General features: G+C 41.4%; 1 protein-coding gene across 4 annotated transcripts in view; it reads right to left on the bottom strand.

Annotated features, from left to right (window-relative positions):
• The window catches only part of PHF8 (PHD finger protein 8), a 143,892-nt gene that overhangs the window by 76,608 nt on the left and 40,607 nt on the right, over positions 1 to 26,677 (bottom strand). For all 4 annotated transcript variants that reach the window (XM_066357562.1, XM_066357561.1, XM_066357565.1 and 1 more), the window contains exons 7-11: positions 25,836 to 26,022; positions 22,905 to 23,067; positions 6,611 to 6,698; positions 6,145 to 6,251; positions 4,378 to 4,469 (exon numbers count right to left, since the gene is read on the bottom strand). In XM_066357562.1, coding sequence (XP_066213659.1) covers positions 4,378 to 4,469; positions 6,145 to 6,251; positions 6,611 to 6,698; positions 22,905 to 23,067; positions 25,836 to 26,022 — 637 coding nt within the window. The remainder of the gene's footprint in view (positions 1 to 4,377; positions 4,470 to 6,144; positions 6,252 to 6,610; positions 6,699 to 22,904; positions 23,068 to 25,835; positions 26,023 to 26,677) is intronic.

Here is a 26,677-nt window from a genome sequence, read left to right as displayed (position 1 = left end):
ATAAATTAAAAAAAGAAACAGATCAACATTTCTGTATGTGTCTCTCTCCCTTCCTGTCCCTAAAATCAATACATAATTTTTTAAAAAAAGAAAAAATTAATAAACCAGACTTAATAAAAAAAAGCAGACTCGGCCCTGGCCGGTTGGCTCAGCGGTAGAGCGTCAGCCTAGCGTGCGGAGGACCCGGGTTCGATTCCAGGCCAGGGCACACAGGAGAAGCGCCCATTTGCTTCTCCACCCCTCCGCCGCGCTTTCCTCTCTGTCTCTCTCTTCCCCTCCTGCAGCCAAGGCTCCATTGGAGCAAAGATGGCCCGGGCGCTGGGGATGGCTCTGTGGCCTCTGCCTCAGGCGCTAGAGTGGCTCTGGTTGCAACATGGTGATGCCAGGATGGGCAGAGCATCACCCCCTGGTGGGCAGAGCGTTGCCCCATGGTGGGCGTGCCGGGTGGATCCCGGTCGGGCGCATGCGCGAGTCTGTCTGACTGTCTCTCCCTGTTTCCAGCTTCAGAAAAATGAAAAAAAAAAAAAAAGCAGACTCAGAAAGATTTGTAAAACATTTATCTAATAAAGGACAGTGTCAGGATGTGTGAGGAACTCAACTGAAGGTTTCAGTCACACCACTCAAAAAGTCAAGGACCTCAGGGAGATGTCTGAGGACATCCCAGCCGGTCCCATTTGTGAGGACAGAATTCAGTCCTGAGTAGCTACCGGCCCCCAGCTAGCTCAACAGTAAGGCAGGGAGAGAACTACTGGTTATCTTAATTTCTTTGTAATCTTTTTGAATCCTAGAGATTTACATGTTTATGGAGCCAAACCTCTCAAGCTTTTATTTTTTTTCAAGATTTTCCTTTGTGCCTGACCAGGCAGTGGTGCAGTGGATAAAGCATTGAATTGGGATGTGGAGAACCCAGGTTCAAGACCCCGAGGTCACCAGCTTGAGCGCGAGCTCATCTGCTTTGAGCAAAAAGCTCACCAGCTTGGACCCAAGGTCGCTGGCTTGAGCAAGGGGTTACTCGGTCTGCTGAAGGCCCACGATCAGGTCAAGGCACATATGAGAAAGCAATCAATGAACTAAAGTGCTACAACGAAAAACTGATGATTGATGTTTCTCATCTCTCTCTGTCCCTATCTATCCCTCTCTCTGACTCTCGCTCTGTCTCTATTAAAAAAAAAAAAAAAAAAAAAAAGATTTTCCTTTGTGACTTCTTCCACAAGTTTTTACTTCACTTCAGTATCCAGAAGATTAATAAAAATCCATCAGCATTTACTTGTTTCCCATGGTTTGACTCTTTTAATCCATCTGGAATTTATTTAGGTGACTGGGTAGGGGTTGAAGCCTAGAACCCATGTGACCCAGCCAGATAACCTGAATAGGTTCCGCCTCCTAGCCCAGGGGCTCTGGAAAAGTGAGGAAGCAAGTGCCTCTCATGGAACTCATCTGCACTTCACAAAAGACTTCTTTCATAAGCATAGGCTCCTCAGATCCATGTCCTTCTCTCTTCCAGCACCCTTTGATCATACTATTTGGGGGCTCCTGGTCCAAGGCATGAGTGCTTAGGACCCATCCATTTCCCTTCCTTTTACTGTTTCTGGGATAGAGTCACTATAAAGTTCATTTCCTTGGGGGGGGGGGGTCAGAAATGAAATTCAAGGTAGCCACACCTGAAGAATATAAAGAAACAGAATTGCAAGCTAAGGTCCAAGTATAGATGAGCCTGGGGAGCAAGAGAAGGCACAAAACATGAAGTCCAAGCATATCTGAGGGGAAGGTTAACAACAGGAAATTGGGAGATCGTGCAAGTCAAGCCTGCAGAGACTAAAGGTCTCGTTAGGCCACTGTATGCAAAGGAAGAAGTCTATAAAAAGTGGCCCTGGCCTGACCTGGTGGTGGCACAGTGGATAGAGTGTCGGACTGGGATGCGGAAGGACCCAGGTTCGAGACCTCGAGGTCGCCAGCTTGAGTGCAGGCTCATCTGGTTTGAGCGAAGCTCACCAGCTTGGACCCAAGGTCGCTGGCTCCAGCAAGGGGTTGCTCGGTCTGCTGAAGGCCCGCGGTCAAGGCACATGTGAGAAAGCAATCAATGAACAACTAAGGTGTTGCAACGTGCAATGAAAAACTAATGATTGATGCTTCTCATCTCTCTCCGTTCCTGTCTGTCTGTCCCTGTCTATCCTTCTCTCTGACTCACTCTCTGTCTCTGTAAAAAATAAATAAATAAAATTTTTAAAAAAAAAATGGCCTTGGTCGGCTGACTCAGCGTTAGAGCATCAGCCTGGAGTGTGGAAGTTCTGGTTTGGATTCCCGGCCAAAGCACACAGAAGAAGCGCCCATCTGCTTCTCCATCCTTCCCTCTCTCCTTCCTCTCTGTCTCTCTCTTACCCTCCCACAGCCAAGGCTCCACTGGAGCAACGTTGGCCCAGGCACTGAGGATGGCTCCATGGCCTCCACCTGAGGCACTAGAACGGCTCCAGTTCCAACAGAGCAATGTCCCAGAGGGGCTGAGCATCACCCCTGGTGGGCATGCCAGGTGGATCCCAATTGGGTGCATGCGGGAGTCTGTCTGTCTGCCTCCCCACTTCTCACTTCAGAAAAATACAAAAAGAAAAAAAAAGTATCAGAAGCATAAAAATTATATTGATATGTCTTCTACTTTTTGCATTTAAGATTGCTTTTTTAAAAATTCAACATCTTGAGTAGATATTTCATTCATATAATTCAAAAATCAAACAATATTAAAAGATATATATTGAAAAGCCTTATCAACTCCACTAGGCGATAAGCTCCATTAGGCCACCCCCATATGCCACTTTCATTAGTTTCTTCTGCATCCGTCCAAATTGTGTCTTCAGGCAAATGCAGGCACATATAAATATAATTCTTATTTTCTCCCATTTTATACATAAGGTAGCACACAATACACACAGTTCTACACCTTCACTTGACAAATTCTGGAGATCTTCCCAAATCAGTACATAAAGAGCTTTCTTGATCTCTTTTATACCTAACCGTTCAATATTCAACTGGATAGATGGATACTGACATATTTCTAAAAGGCCATTTTGGCAGTATACATCAAGAGTCTTACATTGTTTTCATATACTTTGATTCAGTAATTGATCTTCTAGGAATCTATCCTGAAGAAATAATAAAGAGATGAGGGACAAAGACTAAGCAAACAGATAGTCACTGCATGATTTTCTATAACTACTCCCCAAATAAATGAATACATAAAAAAGCAACAATAAACAAGTGGTTAGGTAAGGATGGTACATCCCTGTAAAAGAATATCATGTAACTATTAAATGTTTATGGAGAAATTTGGTGACACAAGAAAATTTAAGCCTGACCAGGCAGTGGCACAGTGGATAGAGCATAGGACTGGGATGCAAAGGACCCAGGTTCAAAACCCCAAGGTGCCAGCTTGAGCGCAGGATTATCTGGCTTGAGCAGGGGTTCACTCACTCGGCTATAGCTCCCCCCCTTGTCTAGGCACATATGAGAAAGCAATCAATGAACAACAAAGAATTGATGCTTATCATCTCTCTCCCTTCCTGTCTGTCTGTCCCTCTCTCTGTCCCTGTCACAGAAAATAAAAAAAATAAAATAAAAAATAAAATAAAATTCAAATAAGTCAACCAATTCAGATATAAAATTGAATGTACAGAGGGACAGCAATTATGTTTTCAAAAACATATAAGAAAGATCAGCCTGACCAGGCAGTGGTGCAGTGGATAGAGCGTCGGACTGGGATGCAGAGGATCCGGGTTCGAGACCCCGAGGTCGCCAGCTTGAGTGCGGGCTCATCTGGTTTGAGGAAAAGCCCACCAGCTTGAACCCAAGGTCGCTGGCTCCAGCAAGGGGTTACTCAGTCTGCTGTAGCCCCATGGTCAAGGCACATATGAGAAAGCAATCAATGAACAACTAAGGTGTTGCAACGCGCAATGAAAAACTAATGATTGATGCTTCTCATCTCTCTCCGTTCCTGTCTGTCTGTCCCTGTCTATCCCTCTCTCTGACTCACTGTCTCTGTAAAAAATAAATAAATAAATAAAAATTTTAAAAAAGAAAGATCAGAAGAAAATATACCCAAATGTTAATGTTAATTTCCTCTGAGTATTAAAACTTCAGGTGGTATTCTTCCTTCTTTATACTCTTCCGTATTTTTCTAAGTCTGTAGAGTAAGCGTGTATTACTTTTTTTATAATCAGAAAGAAATGTTTGAAAATGTAATCCAAAGAGTTTCAGCCCAGTCCTCTATTCTAATGACAGGAGTCCATAAGCCTGGCTGGTGTCTTCTGCCTCCCCAAAGCATCTACCCAAACCCAGTCCCTATGAAAGGCAGAACTGTAGAGGAGGTAGAGAAATAAGTATATTTACTTCTTTCCTTGTCCAGGCTCTAAAAGCCAAGTTCAGGGCTTTGCCACCATGTACCAGGTAAGAGGCAGGGTGTCTTCTGTTCTCTCGTAAACCTAAAGGGTGAAAGAGGAAGGCAGAGTGTGAACAAAGCCATATGGGGAAGTGAAGGGCTTGTTACTTTTTTTTATGCAATCAGAGAAAATGCTCAAGGTTCTAAACACAACTCCAGATCTCAGTTTACAATAGTGTCCATTTAATGAGTACCTACTACGTGCCAGGCATTTGACATCTACTATCTCATTTAATCTTTATACCCACTCTGTAAGCCAAGTGTCACTATATTATTTTATAGTTCAGGAAACTGAGGCTCAGAGAGGCAAAGAGACATAACCAAGTACATACATCTAGTAAAGTGCCAAAGCCAAGACTGCAACCATGTCTGTCTGAATCCAGGGCCTGTGCATCTCTCACCACAATATTCTTCCTCTTTGCTTTCAAAATAAAACAAATATTCAGAAGGACCATGATTACCATCTACACAGGTCTAAGTTACTCCAGGAGGAGGTTATTACAAACAGCCAGATTTAGGCTCAACAAAGAACTGTCTGCTAAACTGAGCTGTTTAGAACAAGTAATAGAGTTAGTCATCTAAGATCTGATTGAACACTTAAGTGACAGGCTGTCTAGGTAGCAGAATAAGGACTTGAGGTATTGGGTAGGAGACTAATCATTGGTCTCTAAGGTTCTTTATAACTTTGAGATACTGATGCCTCCTGGCCAAGTCATCTTGAAGAATCTCAAGTCTGATCAAGGGAACCACTCTATTTCAAAGCATACCAGTCAAGAGGAACTCAACAGGTTAGCTTCCACTTGGGATGATACCTGGAACCAACACAATGACACCATGATGATTAGGACTGGGCCTTGTCCCCGTAGGAAGCAGACTTTCTCAAGAAACTCTGAGACTACCTAGACTAAGTTCTTTAGTTTAATTGGTAGGAAATAGGGATAATTTCACTGTTATCCAATTTTCTCAGCCACCTTTGCTGATAAAAAAGCTAAAATCCATGTTCTAGCCCACACTATGCTTAGTAAAAGAGCCAGTCATAAAAGATAATATACTGTATGAATCCAGTTTTGTAGGATTTCTTTTTGTATTTTTCCGAAGTGAGAAGCGGGGGAAGGCAGACAGAGACTCCTGCATGCACCCAACCAGGATCCCCCCCTGGCATGCCCACCAGGGAGTGAGGCTAAGCCTCTCTGGGGTGCTGCTCCACTGCAACCGGAGCCATTCTAGCACCTGAGGCAGAGTCTATGGAGCCATCCTCAGCACCCAGGCCAACTTTGCTCCAATTGAGCCTTGATTGCAGGAGGGGGAGAGAGAGAGAGAGAGAGAAAGGAGAGGGGGAAGGGTAGAGAAGCAGATGGGCGCTTCTCCTGTGTGCCCTGGCCGGGAATCAAACCCGGGACTTCCACATACCGGGTGTACGCTCTACCGCTGAGCCAACCGGCCAGGAATCAATTTTACAGGATTTTTGAAATGACAAAATTATAGATATGGACAACAGATCAGTGGTTTCTAGAAGTTACGGATAGTGCAGGGGAAGAGACTGGGTGAGACTACACCACGGGTAGCACCAGGAACATTCTCTGTGTGGATGAAATTATACTGTACCTTGACTGACGTGATGGTTACAAGTACACACACATACACAAGTACACACACATACAAACAAGCACGCTCAGGAGATCAAGGTGAAAGAGGAAAGTTGGTAAAAGGCTTTGTACCTCGAAAGATGTCCAGGATGTGCTTTCCCACATACCAACAGATGGTCTCAAAGTTGGGGAACTTGAAGAGGTCTGCTGTGCTCAGCCGCTTTTCAATCTCATAGGCTCTGGAGGAAGTAGAAAAAACACAGTGATAAGGATCCCATTTATTGAGTAACTACTATGATCAGCTATAATTCTGGATGTTATACCCATTATCTCTAATCCTTACTACTACCCTGTAAGATCCTACTTTATGGGTTAGCAAATTTGGGGTCAAGGGTTATGTGACTTGCCCAAGTCACAAAACTACTAAGTGAGGAAAGAGATAGTCATCCTCAGACTAAACAGCACCAAGGAACCAGTATCCATTCCTTTCTGATCATCTTGCCTCCTTTAATGTTGCACTCCTCACTATATGGGAGAACCCAAGGATTTTAGCAATTGGGAATGGCCAACTCAGGATCACCACAGCCTCAGGACTCACTTGAGCTGCATTTCGATGTTAAGGCTGTGTAAGAAGTTTCCTCCAAAGGCAAGGCAATCCACAGGGGTCAGCACAGCATGGATCCATCCTGAAGTTCAGTAAGGTAAAATCAGAGCAGGAAGACATCTCCACTGCCCACTCAGCTCAAACACAACTCCTTAGAGTCCTGATAGCAGTCAGCTTGGCAGTGACTTAAAACATTCTAAGTTCCTCTGACTCAGAACATTTTAGGTCCCTCCATTCTCCCAATATCCATCCTGGAAAAGTCTGCCATCATTATACCCCTGAACTGGAACAACATATGGGGTTAATAAACTCCTACTTCCCTCTTCCCATTTCAAAATATCTCTGTTGCGTCACCCATCCTCTCTCTTGTCTCTAAGAAGGGCATCACCTTCTTGCCATGACTACCCCCATATAACTCTGCCCTAGATAAAACAAAAAGTTTTTGTGTTGGACAGATACAGGTTCAAATTCTACTAATTCTACTAATGTTCAAATTTAGCTAAATGTCCACTTCAAAGGTTGATCGTGAAGCATGCACCTAAATTGGAACTCTATTCTTCTCACCCTTAATCCTATACCACCTCCTGGAATCTTCTGATTTTTCTACTTAAATCTCTCTTATATTCACCTCCCCTTCTCCATCCATTTATCCTACCAATGCTTTGTCAGACGCCCTCATTATCTCTCACCTAGGCTACTTACAACAGCCTCCAAACTCAAAACTATGCGCATGGTAATACTAAGATATGATTTGTCTTTTTCACCCTCATTATCTCACAAGTGTACAGCAGAATTTTCTAGAGGGCATATTACATTATATCACAACATGCAGAAGTAGCTTTGAGGATCCAGTTGTCTTCTGTTAACCCAAACGTTAAAAAAAAATTGCAAAAATGTAAATGTCAATCTTCTCACTAAATTATATTAGTCTGAAAATAGTTATTTTTCACAAAAATTGTTACACTAATATGTAATGAGATTATTACTATATTATAATTCTCAATGAATTAACAAATATTGTAAAATTTTGTTTTAATTTATAATCTGATAAATATTAATATAAGCCAAAAACTAAAAGCTCTTTTGGATCTTCAATAATATTTTAAAAAATGGAGTATAAAAGGGTCCTGAGTCCAAAGTGTTTGCAAACCACTGCTCTACACCAATCTCAAACCTCTTGAAGTCTTTCACATCCCAACCCAAAGTAATACATCTAAAATACAAATCTTCCCATGCCCATCCCTGGCCAAAAATCTCCAGTAAAATGTCCATCCACAGAAGAATGAATCAAACACCATATATTCATACAATGGAACACTGGAAAGCAAATAAAATAAATAAACTTTAAGCTACATGATTCAACATGGATCTTATAATATTCAGAGAAAAAAGTTGAGTAGAATATAACTCTAACATGATGACTCCATTTATAAAACATTCAAAAACATGTAAAACAATACAATATATTGCTTAATGTGGCATCCCAAAAAATAAAGGGATCAAAATACGTAAAATGAAAATCACCAACTTTAGGACAATGGCTAGCTCTGAGAAGGAAAAATAAGAATGTAATTGAGGAGGCCTAACCAGGCGGTGGTGCAGTGGATAGAGCATCGGACTGGGATGAGGAGGACCCAGGTTCGAGACCCTGAGGTCTCCAGCTTGAGCGCGGGCTCATCTGGTTTGAGCAAAGCTCACCAGCTTGGACCTAAGGTCACTGGCTCGAGCAAAGGGTTACTCGGTCTGCTGAAGGCCCCTGGTCAAGGCACATATGAGAAAGCAATCAATGAACAACTAAGGTGTCGCAACGAAAAACTAATGATTGATGCTTCTCATCTCTCTTCATTCCTGTCTGTCTGTCCCTATCTATCCCTCTCTCTGACTCTCTCTGTGTCTCTGTAAAAAATAAATAAAAATAAATAAAAAAAAATGTAATTGAGGAGAAGTATACAGGAGGCTTCAAATACATTTGTAAAAATTTATATTTTTAGTTAAGTTATAAACACATGAATGTGTGTTTATAACACATTATATTATTCTTTATAACTTCTGGTACCTATGAAATATTTCATTAAAAAATAAATAAAACAAAGATTTATTGGTCTCTAGTCACCTATGAGATAAGTTCAGCCTGCCTATCTTTTCAGCTTCATCAGCTCTCAGCCCTTTTAGGATCCAGTATCCATAAACGGCTCCCACACAGTCTTGCTTTCTTTACTTATGCCTTTCCTGTGTCTAAGATGCCTTTCCTGCCTTTCTATCCTTAGTCAGCCCCCACTTACACTTCAGGTATCACTCTTCTGAGAAGATTTTAACAAACCACTGGCTAGAATAAGTGCTCTTCTCTATGCTCCCAAAACTTCTAGTGAGTACCTCTACTATGGCTATGAGAATATTATACTGAAATGGTCTACTGAACTCTTCTCTCTAGCACCTAGCCCAAAACTGAAACAGATAGTAGACACTCAACTCTTGTAGAACTAAGTAAATTGCACCAGTTCGTGAAAATTTCTCCCAAGATGCAAATTAATCCAACTCAAATCTCTGATAGGGAAAATCAATTCAACAACTAGGTACTAAGTTAACAGTGTATAAAAAAGCATTATGCCTGGGAATAGAAAACTATAAAAGAGAAAAGCAGATGGATATGGAGAGGAGGGTGACTTGCCTCATCATATACTGTATTACACATTCTACAAAACCAGTGTAACCAAATCAATATGATCTTGGTATACAAACAGACAAACAGACCTATGCAATACAAAAGAAAATCTCGAATTATACAATATAAACTTAAACAAGATGTTAGAATTACATGACTGGTAGGAAAAGCTGAAATGCGGAGAAGGCTGCCCAGCTCCCGGGAGCAAATAGCAGCAAGGAGAGACTCGCGGGGCAGAAGGTAGTTTAGTGGAGAGGGGAGGGTCCTGAGTCCCAGAAACAAAGCCCCAGCCTGAAGCCCCAGAGGCTAGAAGAAGCTTACAACCAAGACTACTTTATCCAGCAAGGCTATCATTTAAAATTGAAGGAGAAATAAAAAGCTTTCCAGACAAAGAAAAACTCAAGGAATTCACTACAACCAAACCAAGGCTGCAAGAAATGCTAAGGGGCCTGTTGTAAACAGATCAAAGGAGAAAAAGAATATAGTAAAAGAGGAATACAGTTTTAAAGAATAAAATAGCAAAAAACAACTACATATCAATAATAACCTTAAATGTAAATGGATTAAATGATCCGATCAAAAGAAATAGCGTGGCCCTGGCCGGTTGGCTCAGTGGTAGATCGTTGGCCTAGCGTGCGGAAGTCCCGGGTTCGATTCCCGGCCAGGGCACACAGGAGAGGTGCCCATCTGCTTTTCCACCCCTCCCCCTCTCCTTCCTCTCTGTCTCTCTCTTCCCCTCCCACAGCCGAGGCTCCATTGGAGCAAGGGATGGCCCGGGCACTGGGGATGGTTCCTTGGCCTCTGCCCCAGGCGCTGGAGTGGCTCTGGTCGCAACAGAGTGACGCCCCAGATGGGCAAAGCATCGCCCCCTGGTGGGCGTGCCGGGTGGATCCCGGTCGGGCGCATGCAGGAGTCTGTCTACTGCCTCCCCGTTTCCAGCTTCAGAAAAATACAAAAAAAATAAAAAATAAAAAAATAAATAGGGTAGTTGCGTGGATAAGAAAACAGGACCCATATATATGCTATCTACAAGAGACACACCTTAAAACAAAAGATGCACATAGACTGAAGATAAAAGGATGGAAAAAATATATCACACAAATAAAAATGAAAAAAAAAGCTCGGATAGCAATACTTATATCAGACAAAATGGACTTTAAAACAAAGGCTATAGTAAGAGATAAAGAAGGTCACTACATAATGATAAACGGAGCAATCCAATAGCAAGATATAACCATTATAAATATCTATGCACCTAATATAGGAGCACCTAAATCAGGGGTCCCCAAACTGCGGTCCCCTGAGGCCATTTATCCGGCCCCCACCGCACTTCTAGAAGGGGCACCTCTTTCATTGGTGGTCAGTGAGAGGAGCATAGTTCCCATTGAAATACTGGTCAGTTTGTTGATTTAAATTTACTCGTTCTTTATTTTAAATATTGTATTTGTTCCCGTTTTGTTTTTTTACTTTAAAATAAGATATGTGCAATGTGCACAGGGATTTGTTCATATTTTTTTTATAGTCTGGCCCTCCAACAGTCTGAGGGACAGTGAACTGGCCCCCTGTGTAAAAAGTTTGGGGACCCCTGACCTAAATATATAAAGCAGAAATTGATGGATATAAAGTGCGAGATCCAGCTTCAGAAAAATACAAAAAAATAAAAATAAAATAAAGGGCGAGATCAACAGCAATACTATAATAGCAGGGGATTTCAAAACCCCTCTAATATCACTAGATAGATCCTCAAGAAAGAAAATTAAAAAAGAAAACAGCAGACTTAAAGGACACACTAGATCAACTGGATTTAACAGATACCTTCAGAACATTTCATTCTAAAGCAGAATATACAAACTTTTCAAGTGCTCATGGTACATTCTCTAGGATAGACCACATGTTAGGGCACAAAAGCGCTCTCAACAAATTTAAGAAGATTGAAATCATATCAAGCATTTTCTCTCATCACAATGGCATGAAACTAGTAATCATCCACAACAAAAAAACTGAAAAATGCTCAAACACTTGGAAACTAAATAGCATGTTATTAAATAACAAATGGGTTAACAATAAGGTCAAAAATAAATAAATAAATTCCTAGAAATGAATGATAATGAGCATACAACAACTCCAAATTTATGAGACTCAGAAGAAGCAGGCCAGAGAGAGAAGTTCATAGCATTACAGATATACCTTTAAACCCTAGAAAAAGCTCAAATAAAAAACTTAACCCTGCATCTAAAAGAACTAGAGAGGCCCTGGCCGGTTGGCTCAGCGGTAGAGCATCGGCCTGGCGTGCAGAAGTCCCGGGTTCGATTCCTGGCCAGGGCACACAGGAGAAGCACCCATCTGCTTCTCCACCCCTCCCCCTCTCCTTCCTCTCTGTCTCTCTCTTCCCCTCCCGCAGCAAGGCTCCATTGGAACAAAGATGGCCCAGGCACTGGGGATGGCTCCTTGCCCTCTGCCCCAGGCGCTGGAGTGGCTCTGGTCGCGACAGAGCGACACCCCGGAGGGGCAGAGCATCGATCCCTGGTGGGCAGAGCGATGCCCCCTGGTGGGCGTGCCGGGTGGATCCCGGTCAGGCGCATGGGGGAGTCTGTCTGACTGTCTATCCCCGTTTCCAAGCTTCAGAAAAATACAAAAAAAAAAAAAACTAGATAAAGAACAGCAAGTAAAGTCCAGAGGTAGTAGAAGGAAGAAAATAATAGAGATCAGAGCAGAAATAAATGACATAGAGGCTAAAGAAACAAAACAGAGGATCAATGAAACCAGACTCACCAAGAAAAAAAGAGAGAGGACTCAAATAAAATTAAAAATGAGACTGGAGAAATAACTGACACAACAGAAATACAAAATATTGTAAGAAAATACTATGAAGAACTGTATGCCAAAAAATTAAACAACCTAGATGAAATGGACAAATTCCTTGAAACATATAATCTTTTAAAAATCAATCTGGAAGAATAAGAAAACCTAAACAGATCGATTACAACAAATGAGATCGAAACAGTTATCAAAAAACTCCCAAGAAACACTAGCCCTGGGCCTGATGGTTTCACAAGTGAATTCTACTAAATATTCAAAGAAGAACTAACTCCAATGCTTCTCAAGCTATTTCAAAAAATTCAAGAGGAAGGAAGACTTTCAATTTCCTTTTATGAGACGAGCATAATTCTGATTGCAAAACCAGGCAAAGACAACACAAAGAAAGAAAATTACAGACCAAAATCTGTGATGAATTTAGATGCTGAAATCCTCAACAAAGTATTAGCAAACCAGATCCAGCAATATATGAAAAAAATCATACACCATGATCAAGTGGGATTTATTCTGGGGAGGCAAGGCTGGAACAATATTCGCAAATCTATCAATGTGATTCATCACATAAGGAAAGAGAAAAACCACATGATAATTTCAATAGATGCAGAAAAAGCATTTGATAAAATCCAGCACCCATTCATGATCAAAACTCTCAGCAAAGTGGGAATACAGGGAACATACCTCAACATGATAAAGGCCATCTATGACAGACCCACAGACAACATCATACTCAATGGGCAAAAATTGAAAGCAATCCTCTTAAGATCAGGAACAAGTCAGGGGTTCCCCCTTTCACCACTCTTATTCAACATAGTTCTGGAAGTTCTAGCCATAGCAATCAGACAAGATGAAGAAATAAAAGGCATCCAAATTGAAAAAGTAAAATTATCATTATTTACAGATGGTATGATATTGTATATAAGATAGAAAACCCTAAAGTCTCAGTCAAAAAACTACTGGACCTAATAAATGAATTCAGCAAGATGGCAGGATATAAAATTAATACTCAGAAATCCGAGGCATTTTTATACACCAACAATGAACTGTCAGAAAGAGAAATTAAGAAAACAATCCCCTTCACTACTACAACCAAAAAAAATAAAGTACTTAGGAGTAAGTTGAACCAAGGAGATTAAAGACTTGTACTCGGAAAATTATAAAACATTGATAAAAGAAATCAAGGAAGATACAAACAAGTGAAAGCATATACCTTGCTAATGGTTAGGAAGAATAAACATCATTAAAATGTCTATATTACCTAAAGCAATCTATAAATTCAATGCAATACCAATTAAAATACCAATGACATACTTCAAAGATATAGATCACATATTCCAAAAATTTATATGGAACCAAAAAAGAACACGAATAGCCTCAGCAATCTTGAAAAGGAAGAATAAAGTGGGAGGTATCACACTTCCTGATATCAAGTTATACTACAAGACCATTGTACTCAAAACAGCTTGGTATTGGCATAAGAACAGACATATAAATCAATGAAACAGAACAGAGAACCCAGAAATAAACCCACACATTTATGGACAACTGATATTTGACAAAGGAGGTAAGAGCATACAATGGAGTAAACAGCCTCTTGAACAAATACTGTTGGGAAAATTGGACAGCTATCTGCAAAACAATGAAACAAGACTACCAACTTACACCATTCACAAAAATAAACTCAAAATGAATAAAAGACTTAAATGTAAGGCATGAAACCATAAGTATCTTAGAAGAAAACATAGGCAGTAAGCTCTCCGACATCTCTCGTAGTAATATATTTGCTGATTTATCTCCACGGGCAAGTGAAATAAAAGATGGGAGTATAACAAACTAAAAAGCTTTTGCTCAGCTAAAGACAATAAGAACAGAATAAAAAGACAAACCACACAATTGGAGAACATGTTCAACAATACATCTGATAAGGAGTTAATAACCAAAATTTATAAAGAACTTGTAAAACTCAACACCAAGAAGGTAAAAAGTCCAATCAAAAAATGGGCAAAAGAGCCTGACCAAGTGGTGGTGCAGTGGATAGAGCGTCGGACTGGGATGCAGGAGAACCCAGGTTCGAGACCCCGAGGTCGCCAGCTTGAGCGCAGGCTCATCTGGTGTGAGCAAAAAGCTCACCAGCTTGGACCCAAGGTCACTGACTCAAGCAAGGGGTTACTCAGTCTGCTGAAGGCCCACAGTCAAGGCACATATGAGAAAGCAATCAATGAACAACTAAGGTGTTGTAACGAAAAACTGGTGATTAACACTTCTCATCTCTTTCCATTCCTGTCTGTCTGTCCCTGTCTATCCCTCTCTCTGACTCTCCCTCTGTCTCTGAAATAAATAAATAAAATAAATAAATGGGCAAAAGAAATTAATAGATACTTCTCCAAAGAGGACATACACATGGCCAATAGGCATATGAAAAAATGCTCAACATCACTAATCATTAGAGTATTGCAAATTAAAAACCACAATGAGATATCACCTCACACCAGTCAGAATGGTGCTCATCAACAAAATAACAGAGAGTAAGTGCTGGCGAAAAGGGAACCCTCCTGCACTGCTGGTGAGAATGCAGACTGGTGCAGCCACTGTGGAAAACAGTATGGAGATTCCTCAAAAAATTAAAAATGGAACTGCCTTTTGACTCAGCCATCCCACTTTTAGGAATATATCCCAAGAACACCATATCACTTATTTAAAAGGAGAAATGTTCCCCCATGTTTATGGCAGCATTGTTCACAACAACGAAGATCTGGAAACAGCCCAAGTATCCACCAACGGACGAGTGGATTAAAAAATGTGGTACAGGCCCTGGCCGGTTGGCTCAGTGGTGGAGCGTCGGCCTGGCGTGCAGAAGTCCCAGGTTCGATTCCCGGCCAGGGCACACAGGAGAGGCACCCATCTGCTTCTCTGCCCCTCCCCCTCTCCTTTCTCTCTGTCTCTCTCTTCCCCTCCCGTAGCCTAGGCTCCACTGGAGCAGGGTTGGCCCGGGCGCTGGGGATGGCTCCTCAGCCTCTGCCCCAGGCGCTGGGGTGGCTCTAGTCGCAACAGAGCGACGCCCCAGAGGGACAGAGCATCACCCTCTGGTGGGCAGAGCGTCGCCCCCTGGTGGGCGTGCCGGGTGGATCCCGGTCGGGCACATGTGGGAGTCTGTCTGACTGTCTCTCCCCGTTTCCAGCTTCAGAAAAATACAGAAAAAAAAAAGTGGTACATATATACAATGGAATACTATGGGGCCATGAAAAAGAAGGAAATCTTAGCTTTTGCAACATGGATGGACCTGGAAACTATTATGTTAAGTGAAATAAGCCAGGCAAAGAAAGAAAAATATCATATGACGTCACTCATTTGAGGAATCCAATGAACAATGTAAACTGAGGAACAGAATTCAGACAGAGGAAGGATCAAAGGGACTAGTGGAAAAGAGGACAGAGGGAAGGGGGATGATAGGATGGGATAAACCTGAAGGGAAGGGGGGAGGGCGCTATGGGGAGGGGGGAAAGGGTGATGTTCAGGGGAATGTGGGGGGAGATGCATTCAGGGCAACACTAGAATCTATGTAAACACAATCAATTAAAATCAATAAAAATCAATACTATATCTGAAATAAAACATGCAATAGATAAGCTTAACAGCTAAATGAAGACAATCAAGAAAAGAATCAGAGAACTTATAAACAGAACAATAGAAAGTATCCAATATGAACAAGATAGAGGAAATAGACTGACAGAAATACAAACTCAGGAACCTAGGACTTCAACAAAATTTGTAGCATTCATATAATCAGAGACCCAGAAGAAGAGATGTTGGAATGTGGGATTGAAAAAGTATTCAAAGAAATAATGACTAAATATATAAACCTATATATTCAAGAGCTCAGTTAACACATACAGTATAAACCCATATATATACTTTTCCATATATATATGGAAAGTAGCAAGAAATTACACCCATGGGGTAAAAATAACTTGAATGACAGTTGAAATCTCACCAGAAACCATGGAGGCCAGAGCAAGTCACATAACATTCTTCAAATGCTAAAAGGAAAGCACTATCAACCCAGAATTCTATATCTAGCAAAAATATTATTTAGGAATGAAAGGGAAATCAAGACACTTATAGATTAAGGAAAACTAAGAGAATCTGTTGCCAGTAGACCTATCCTGATTATAAACACAGAGGAAATGATAAAAGAAGAAATCTTAGGCCTGGCCTGTGGTGGCACAGTGGATGGAGTGTTGACCTGAAACGCTCAGGTCGCTGGTTTGAAACACTGGGCTTGCCTGGTCAAGGCATATATGGGAGTTGATGCTTCCTGCCCCTCCCTCCCTTCTCTCTCTCTCTCTCTCTCTCTCTCACTCTCTCCTGTCTAAAATAAATAAATAAAACATTTTTTAAAAAGAAGATATCTTAGAATACTATGAAGGAAGAAAGAATAAGAGAAAAAAATACAGGTAAATACAACAGACTTTCCTTCTCTTAGAACTCCAAATTATTCTTGACAGTAACAAAAATTAAAACACTGTGTTATGTGATTCTCAATGTATATAGTAAAGACAAATACATTATAAATGGAAGGATAAAGGGATGTGAACAGAGGTAAAGTTTCAACCCTTGCCTCAAGCTGGTAAAATATCAACTAAAATGACATACCTGTAGACTGTGATTTAAAAAAATATATAAGAAAACTAGATAGAAGATGACAGAGGACAATCTGACTTTGGGTGATGGGTATGCAACATAATTGATTGACAAGATAACCTGGACATGTTTTCTTTGAACATATGTACCCTGATTTATTGATGTCACCCTAGTAAAATTAATAAAAAAATAGATATATAAATAGACAGAGATATATAAAATAAAACTAGAGTAACCAATAAAAAAAACTTATAAAAAAACTGAAGCTAAAAATTCATACAGAAATTCAAGGCATCCAGAATAGCAATAGTAATCTTGGAGGGAGAGCGGGTAAAGCTGGAGGGCTAACATGTCCAAATTTCAAAACTTATTACAAAGGTATAGTAATTAAGATAGTGTGATACTGTCATAAGGATATACATATAGAACAATGGAATAGAATTCAAAGTCCAGAAATAAACCAATATACCTATGGTTGTTCAACTTTTTACAAAGATATCAAGATAATTCAGTAGCAAAAGTATAGTCTTCTCGTGGTTATGGGAGAACTGGACATCGACATACCAAAGAATGAAATTGGAAACTTGCCTCATATCATGTACAAAAATTAACTTGAAATGGTTGAAATACCTGACCAGTGGTGGCATAGTGGATAGAGCATTGACTGGAACACTGTGGTCCCAAGTTCGAAACCCCAAGGTCATTGGCTTGAGCTCAGGCTCATCCAGTGTGATAGAAGACTCAGCAGCTTGAGTGGAGGGTCACTGACTTAAGCATGGGATCACAGACATGATCCCATGGTGTCTGGCTTGAGCCCAAGGTCACTGGCTTGGGCAAGGGGTCACTGGATTGGCTGGAACCCCCCAGTCAAGGCACATATGAGAAGCAATCAATAAACAACTAAATGCTGCAACTACAAGTTGATGCTTCTCATCTCTTTCCCTTCCTGTGTGTGTGTCTCTCTCTCATGCTAAAAAAAGAAATGGATTAAAGACCTAAGTGTAGACTGACTAGTGGTGGCACAGTGGATCAAGCATCGACCTATAACGCTAAGGTCGTTGGTTCAAAAAAAAAACCCTGGGCTTGCCTGGTCAAGGCACATATGAGAGTTGATGCTTCCTGCTCCTCCCCCTTTACTCTCTCTCCTCTCTCATATCTCTAAAATGAATAAATAAATAAAAATAATTTTTAAAAATGTTATAAAAAAAAGACCTAAGTGTAAGAACTAAAACTATAAAACTATAAAATTCTTAGAAGAACACAGAGGTATAAGTCTTCAAGACTTTGAATTAAGCAATGGTCTCTTAGCTATAACACCAAAAGCACAAGCAAACAAACAACAAAAAAAGATAAACTGGACTTTTTCCACTATTAAGAATATAAAGAAAATGAAAAAAACAATGCTCAAAATGAAAGAAAATATTTGCAAATCATATATCTGATAAAGGTTTAATACCCAAAATATATGAAGAATGTTTACAATTCACAATAAGAAGATAAATTACCAAATTACAGAAAGGGCAATGGTTTTGAACAGACATTTCTCAATAGAAAAAATAGATATAGAAATGTCAAGTAAGCATATGGAAAGATGCTCAACATCAATACTCATTACGGAAACACAAATTAAAATTTCAGTGACATACCAGTTCACACACACTAGGAAGGCTATAACGATGAAGCCAGATAAGAACAAGTGTTGGGGAAGATGCGGAAAAGGCCCTCATAAACCATTGGTGGAAATGCAAAATAATGCAGCTGCTTTAGAAAACAGTTTGGCAATTCCTCAAGGAGTTAAATATAGAGCTACCATATGACTCAGCAAATCCTCTCATAGGTATCTACCCAAAAGAACTGAAAATACATGTCAACACAATAACTTGTACATGAGTGTTCACAGCAGCCTTATTCATAACAGCCAAAAAGTGAAAATAATCCAATTAACTACAAAATGATGAATGGATAAACAAAATGTGGTATATATGCACAGCAGACTACTATTGATCCATTTAAAGAATGAAGTACTGGGGGGGGAGGGAAGGAGGGAGAGGGGAAGGGGAGGGGGAGGGGCATAAAGAAACCTAGATATGCCCTGGCCGGTTGGCTCAGCGGTAGAGCGTCGGCCTAGCGTGCGGAGGACCCGGGTTTGATTCCCGGCCAGGGCACACAGGAGAAGCGCCCATTTGCTTCTCCACCCCTCCGCCGTGCTTTCCTCTCTGTCTCTCTCTTCCCCTCCCGCAGCCAAGGCTCCATTGGAGCAAAGATGTCCTGGGCGCTGGGGATGGCTCTGTGGACTCTGCCTCAGGCGCTAGAGTGGCTCTGGTCGCAACATGGCGACGCCCAGGATGGGCAGAGCATCGCCCCCTGGTGGGCAGAGCGTCGCCCCTGGTGGGCGTGCCAGGTGGATCCCGGTCGGGCGCATGCGGGAGTCTGTCTGACTGTCTCTCCCTGTTTCCAGCTTCAGAAAAATGAAAAAAAAAAAAAAAAAAAAAGAAACCTAGATAGAAGGTGACGGAGGACAATCTGACTTTGGGTAATGGGTATGCAACATAAGTGAATGACAAGATAACCTGGATATGTTTTCTTTGAATATATGTACCCTGATTTATTGATGTCACCCCAATAATACTAATAAAAATTAAAAAAAAAGAATGAAGTACTGATACGTGCTATAACATGATGAACCTTGAAAATAGTATGAGTGGGCCCTGGCCAGTTGGCTCAGTGGTAGAGTGTCGGCCCAGTGTGTGGAAGTCCCAGGTTTGATTTTCAGTCAGAGCACACAGGAGAAGCACCTATCTGCTTCTCCACACCTCACCCTCTCGCTTCTCTCTCTGTCTCTCTCTCTCTCTCTCTCTCTCTACTCCTCCTCCCCTCCTGCAGCCATGGCTTTATTAGAGCAAGTTGGCCCTGGGTGCTGAGGATGGCTCTAGGGCAGGGGTCCCCAAACCTTTTACACAGGGGGCCAGTTCACTGTCCCTCAGACCATTGGAGGACCGAACTATAAAAAAAACTATGAACAAATCCCTATGCACACTGCACATATCTTATTTTAAAGTAAAAAAACAAAACGGGAACAAATACAATATTTAAAATAAAGAACAAGTAAATTTAAATCAACAAACTGACCAGTATTTCAATGGGAACTATGGGTTTGCTTTTGGCTAATGAGATGGTCAATGTGCTCCTCTCAATGACCACCAATGAAAGAGGTGCTTCTTCCAGAAGTGCAGCAGGGGGCCAGATAAATGGCCTCAGGGGGCCGCATGTGGCCCGCAGGCCGTAGTTTGGGGACCCCTGCTCTAGGGCCTCCACCTCAGGCACTAAAACATGGCTCCAGTTGCAACAGAGCAAGGGCCCCAAATGGGCAGAGCATCGTCCCCTAGTGGGCTTGCCGGGTGGATCCCAGTTGGGGCACATGTGGGAGTTTGTCTCTGCCTCCCTTCCTCTCACTAAAAAGGAAAAAAAATAGTTTAAGTGAAAGAAGCCAGATACAAAAGATCACATATTGCAGGACTCCATTCATATGAAATATTCAGAACAGGTAAATCCATATACACAGTACAAAAGTGGTTGAGAAAAACTAGGAGTAAGGAGGAATGGGTACTGACTGCTAGTGAACACAGGGTTTCTTTCTAAAGTGATGAAAATTTCTAGTATTAGATAGCAGTGATGGTTGCACAAACTTGTGAATATTTTTTTAAACTGAACTATATGTACCCTTGAACATGGTTAAGTTTCATGGTATGTGAATGTCTCAACTTTTTAAAAAGCATATTTTTTTTGTATTTTTTTTTTCTGAAGCTGGAAACAGGGAGAGACAGTCAGACAGACTCCCGCATGCCCCCGACCGGAATCCACCCGGCACGCCCACCAGGGGCGATGCTCTGCCCACCAGGGGGCGATGCTCTGCCCCTCCGGGGCGTCGCTCTGTTGCGACCAGAGCCACTCCAGCGCCTGGGGCAAAGGCCAAGGAGCCATCCCCAGCGCCCGGGCCACCCCTGCTCCAGTGGAGCCTAGGCTGCAGGAGGGGAAGAGAGAGACAGAGAGGAAGGAGAGGGGGAGGGGTGGAGAAGCAGATGGGCGCTTCTCCTGTGTGCCCTGGCCGGGAATCAAACCCGGGACTTCTGCACGCCAGGCCAATGCTCTACCACTGAGCCAACCGGCGAGGACCTAAAAAGCATATTTTATTAAATGAAAATACAACATATTAAAATATGTGGCACAGCTAAATCAATGCTTAGGGGAAAATTTATAGCATTATATGATTACATTAGAAAACAGGGTTGGCCTGGCCAGTTGTCTCAGTGGTAGAATATTGGTCTGGTGTGTAGATGTCCCGGGTTCGATTCCCAGTCAGAGCACACAGAAGAAGCACCCATCGGCTTCTCCATCCCTCCCCCTCTCGTTTTTCTCTCTCTCTCTCTCTGTCTTCTCCTACTACAGTCATAGCTCAAGTAGAGCAAGTTGGCTCTGGGCACTGAGGATGGCTCCATGGCCTCAGCCTAGGCACTAAGAAGAGCTTGGTTGCTGAGCAACCGAGCAATGCCCCAGATGGGCAGAGCATCACCCCCTAGTGAGTTTTCCCGGTGGATTCCAGTTGGGGCGCATGCAAGAGTCTGTCTTTCTGCCTCCCCTCTTCTCACTGAATAAAAATCAATCAATCAATCAATCAATCAATCAGAGAAAGTTAGGCCCTGGCCAGCCAGCTCAGTTGGTTAGAGTGTCTCCCAAAACACCAAGGTTGAGGGTTCAATCACCAGTCAGGGCACATACAAGAATCAACCAATAAATGCATACATGGGTGCAACAACAAATGGACATTTCTTTCTCTGTCTCACTCTCCCTCTTCCTCTCTCTCTAAAATCAATACATTTTATAAAAGGAAAGTCTGAAATTCATTATCTAAGCTCTTGTCCCAAGACTAGAAAAAGGAGAGCAGAATAAACGCAAAGCAAGCAAAAGAAAAAAAAAAGATAAAAGCAGAAATCAAATGGAAACAGAAAGACAACAGACAAAAATCAATGAAACAAAAATGTTTTTTAAAAAGTTCAATGAATTTGACAAACCTCCATCAATGTTAACACAGAATAAAGAGAAGACATAACTAATATCAGGAATGAAACAGAGGATCTCATTAGAGAACTGGAAGACATCAAAAGGATAATAAGGAGCCTGACCTGTGGTGGCGCAGTGGATAAAGCATTGACCTGGAAATGCTGAGGTCACCGGTTCGAAACCCTGGGCTTGCCTGGTCAAGGCACATATGGGAGTTGATGCTTCCAGCTCCTCCCCACCTTCTCTCTCTCTCTCTCTCCTTTCTCTCTCCCTCTCTGTCTCTCTCTTTCCCTTTCTCTCTCCTCTCTAAAATGAATTTTAAAAAAAGGATAATAAGGAAATAATATGAGCAACTCCACACACACAAATTTCACAACTTAGATAAAATGGATCAGTTCCTTAGAAGCACAAACTATCGTAACTCAACCATTATGAAATAATTTGAATATCTTAATAAAGTTTAAGAAAATTGAGAACTAATTAAAAACTTACCCCAAAAGAAATCTCTAGGCCCATGAGACTACACTAGAGAATTCTACCAAATGTTTTAAGAAAATTTAACACTAATTCTGAAATTAAGAAATCAAGAAAAATCTAAATAAATGGAGAGACTCACTGTGTTAATGAAAGATTCAATATAGTAACGATGTCAACTTTTCCCAAATGGGACAACTGGGCAGACTTTTTACAAAATACACATATTCAAGTCCCATCCAAGACCTACAAGTTCTTAATTCTAGGGGTGAAGCCTAGGCATGTATTGTTTAGGAGAAAAGCCCCACCCTCATCCCAGGTCATTCCGATTCATAGCCTACAATGCCAGCCTCTCAGTCATTATCCCGAGAGTCAGGGCTTAGAGTCCTGTTCTCTATCTGCCCACCAAGTTGCCATCAGCCCAATGCAAAGAAGTCTATCAACCTTCTCCTAGGCTTCCCCACCAGTAGCCTTCCCTAGACACCATATGAATTGTGAGGTTCAGTTCTGAGCCTTCAGCATACATGAAAGGAATACCCCACATAAGCAGATCAACACATTATGTGAAGGGGTTAGTTCTTGGTACCACATTCTCCCTTTTCCCACCCTCAAATGCTCCCAGAGAGGCCCAGGGAAGACCTGTAGGAATGAAAAGTGTCTGTCCTTGCTTCACAGAACACTTGTAGCACTTGTCGACCTGGTCCCCAAAGAACATCTCATCCTGGTTAGAGGAGCTGCTCCAGCACTCAAAGAGAGTCAAGTTGGCATTCGTTGGGCGGATCAGGTAAAAGATCTTCTCACCCTGAAACAAAAAAAGGTTGAAATGCCAAAAACAGCAAGGATTTCCAGAAAAGTTTTCCAGGGGGGTTTCAAAAGGATATTCTCTCTTCCATGCTCCAAGACCACATAGATGCCAGAATTCTTTCCCAAACCCATACAAAAATCATTTTTATGTGGATTTGGAAAACTTAAATACTTTTTCACTTTTAAGCTTCTATAAAATTGACAAAAGTAATTTGGGAAAGATACTTCAAACAAAATTGCTCAACTTAGCACAAACGTACACCAAAGGCTCCTATTTTTGTTGCAATGCCAAATGAAAAATGGCCTCTACAGATGCAAAGATCAATATTACTAGCCCTAGGAGAAGCTAAGGCCACATTACCAATGAGAAGAAAATTGAATTTGCTTTTAAATGCCATTTACAGAGAGTATTCCTTCTCACACCTGCAATCAAAGCTAACAAAAGTTTAAAAGTTCAGTAATTGCCCAAGGACTTCTGAAAGATTTTATGTTAGGTGATTATCTGTTAAAATAACATTTTATTTCCTAATTATATTTTGCCTGGATAATCACCAGATAGATAATTTGGCAGAAAAGAAAAGACACAATATCCACTAGCACAAAAATATCCCCAACCCACAGCTTGAATACTTTAACAAACATTTTTATGATAAATTTCAATGTAGGAAAGCAACAACAGTAGAAATTATCATTTAAAAATAAAAGAAACTATCTATTGTATAATTAGAGAAATTTGAATCAGATCTGAAGATTAAATAATAGTATTATATCAATATTAATTTCCTGACTTTTATAAGTATACTGTAATGCCCTAGTGTTTAAGGCATACTGAACTATTATGAGATAAAGGGACACCATGTCTGCAACTATTCACAAATGCTTCAGAAAAAATACATATATAAAACCATTTTATTATGTTTTCTTGAGAGAAAAAAATGTAATAAAACAGTAACATTTGGAGAGTCTGAGTGAAGGACACACAGAAATTGTTCTTATTATCTTTGTAATTTTTCTATTAAAATTATTATTATTATTTTTTTTTTTAAATAGTTCAATTTTTTTTTAAGTATTTTATTTATTTATTTATTTATTTTATTTTTACAGGGACAGAGAGAGAGTCAGATAGAGGGATAGATAGGGACAGACAGACAGGAACGGAGAGAGATGAGAAGCATCAATCATCAGTTTTTTGTTGCGACACCGTAGTTGTTCATTGATTGCTTTCTCATATGTGCCCTGACCGTGGGCCTTCAGCAGACTGAGTAACCCCCGCTCGAGCCAGTGACCTTGGGTCCATGCTAGTGAGCTTTTTTGCTCAAGCCAGATGAGCCCATGCTCAAACTGGCTATCCTGGGGTCTCGAACCTGGGTCCTTCCACATCCCAGTCCGACGCTCTATCCACTGCGCCACCGCCTGGTCTCTATTAAAATTATTTAAAAATAAAAAAATGAGGCCCTGGCCGGTTGGCTCAGTGGTAGAGCGTCGGCCTGGTGTGCGGAAGTCCCGGGTTTGATTCCCGGCCAGGGCACACAGGAGAGGCGCTCATCTGCTTCTCCACCCCCCTCTCCTTCCTCTCTGTCTCTCTCTTCCCCTCCCGCAGCCGAGGCTCCATTGGAGCAAAAGATGGCCCGGGCACTGGGGATGGCTCCTTGGCCTCTGCCCCAGGCACTAGAGTGGCTCTGGTCGCGACAGAGCGACGCCCCGGATGGGCAGAGCATCGCCCCCTGGTGGGCGTGCTGGGTGGATCCCAGTCGGGCGCATGCGGGAGTCTGTGACTGCCTCCCTGTTTCCAGCTTCAGAAAAATACAAAAAAAAAATGAAATCTAACATTTGCATAATAGCACTCTCATTTAAATGCTTCCATTTCTTCACAAGAAACCAATGAAACAACTAGTTCAGGAATGGTAATAATCATTTGAAAAAAGAGTACTATCTGTTCCCTGCTCTTTCCTTGGCATTCCTGATAAGAAAACTAAATAGTAAGAACAATGGTGGAAATCAAAACTACTTAAGAAATTAGTTTTTCAGACCTCAAAAATCCTTTACCATCATTGACAATTGATATGCTAATTACAAAATTGTAACAACAGCTAAAAGAGAAACTATTTATGGGAAGGCTGACATTAAAAGAAACTTCTCATATATATGCTCTATCTTGATGGCATTTTATGATGGTATTATAAACATTTTATGGTATATAAATTACACCTTAATAAAGTTGGAGGAAGGGAAGTTTCTCAAGTTACCAGGAATTTCTCCAGTAAATGATGGACATTTCCAGACATAGTGGTAGGAGTATATATTGGTTCAATTAAGAAGATACTAGTTGGAGAAATGTTTAGGCATCTGCTGTTATTAAAAAAAAAAACATGTAGCCTGACCTGTGGTGGCGCAGTGGATAAAGTGTCAACCTGGAAACACTGAGGTTGCCAGTTCAAAACCCTGGGCTTGCCTGGTCAAGGCACATATGGGAGTTGATGCTTCCTGCTCCTCCCCCCTTCTCTCTCTCTCTCTCTCTCTTCTCTATAATGAATAAATAAAATCTTTTAAAAAAAAAACATGTAAAACACTAACTGTAAAGTAGAGACAGTTTACATGACATATCAACTCAGTTCCCAACCTTGACAGAATAGTTACATGGAAATGTCACCCAGACTCTGTGAGGCAGGTAGGCCTCAGCAGCCTATTTTGTGCTGCCACCTGAAATAAACAGGTTGGTGTCAAGGCCTGGCTGCCTCCAGAGGCCATATCCGTATCCATTCCTACCTTGAGCACATGGTACCAGACTGAGGTGCCACCAAAGTCAATATGAAAGTCTGTATAGCTATCCCGCACACTCATGAGGCAGTACTTCTGCACATTGGGCCTCTCAAAGATACACTCCTCTGGCCACAAGTTCTCCACCCATGAGAGCTTCCGAACAATCTTGGGTGTCTCTACAAGGTTTGAAAGCCTAGCAAGGAAGGGATGGAGAGCAGATTATCAGCTGATTAGGAATTGAAGATGAAGTCTGATCAAAATGTCCCCCATCCCAGTAAGAGTCAGATAAGACAAAGTTGTTCTCACCACAGAATCCCCAAGAGCACACAGGACACTTTTTTCTGTAAGTCTGGTCAGCATCCTCATTCTACTCAATTCTAGAAGTTCCAAGTCCCAGCTCCACAGTCAAAGGCAATCATTTCTTCTACTAAATGTTCATACTCCCCCCACCTGAGTCCACTCCCTTGGCACTTGGTTTATAACAGTTAATTGTATTGTCCCCATCTCATAGTGTCTTCTTTATGATGAACCATTAAAGAAACCTCTCTGGGCTCAGTTCCAGGTAAAGAATTGTTCCTCCCAAACATATGGCTGTTTTTATCCCACATGAAAGCACAAAATCTTGTAATATTGCATTCCCTTCTTTGTTCTGACCTTCAGTAAATTCAGTGAAAATTCTACTGTCCCTCTCCACCAATTATCCAGACATTCATACATGCGTTTTGTGTCCAGAATACCCACCAGATAGATCTTATTTCCCCACCTTTAATTTCCTTTTAGTCCACTTTTCTTCCCCCTCCCCTGCATCTCTGAAGCCGCTTGAAATATTCTTTCAAGATGAAATGAGG

Source organism: Saccopteryx leptura, chromosome X (genome assembly GCF_036850995.1).
Source record: "Saccopteryx leptura isolate mSacLep1 chromosome X, mSacLep1_pri_phased_curated, whole genome shotgun sequence".
NCBI lineage: Eukaryota > Metazoa > Chordata > Mammalia > Chiroptera > Emballonuridae > Saccopteryx > Saccopteryx leptura.
This window is presented reverse-complemented; position numbering and strand designations above follow the sequence as displayed.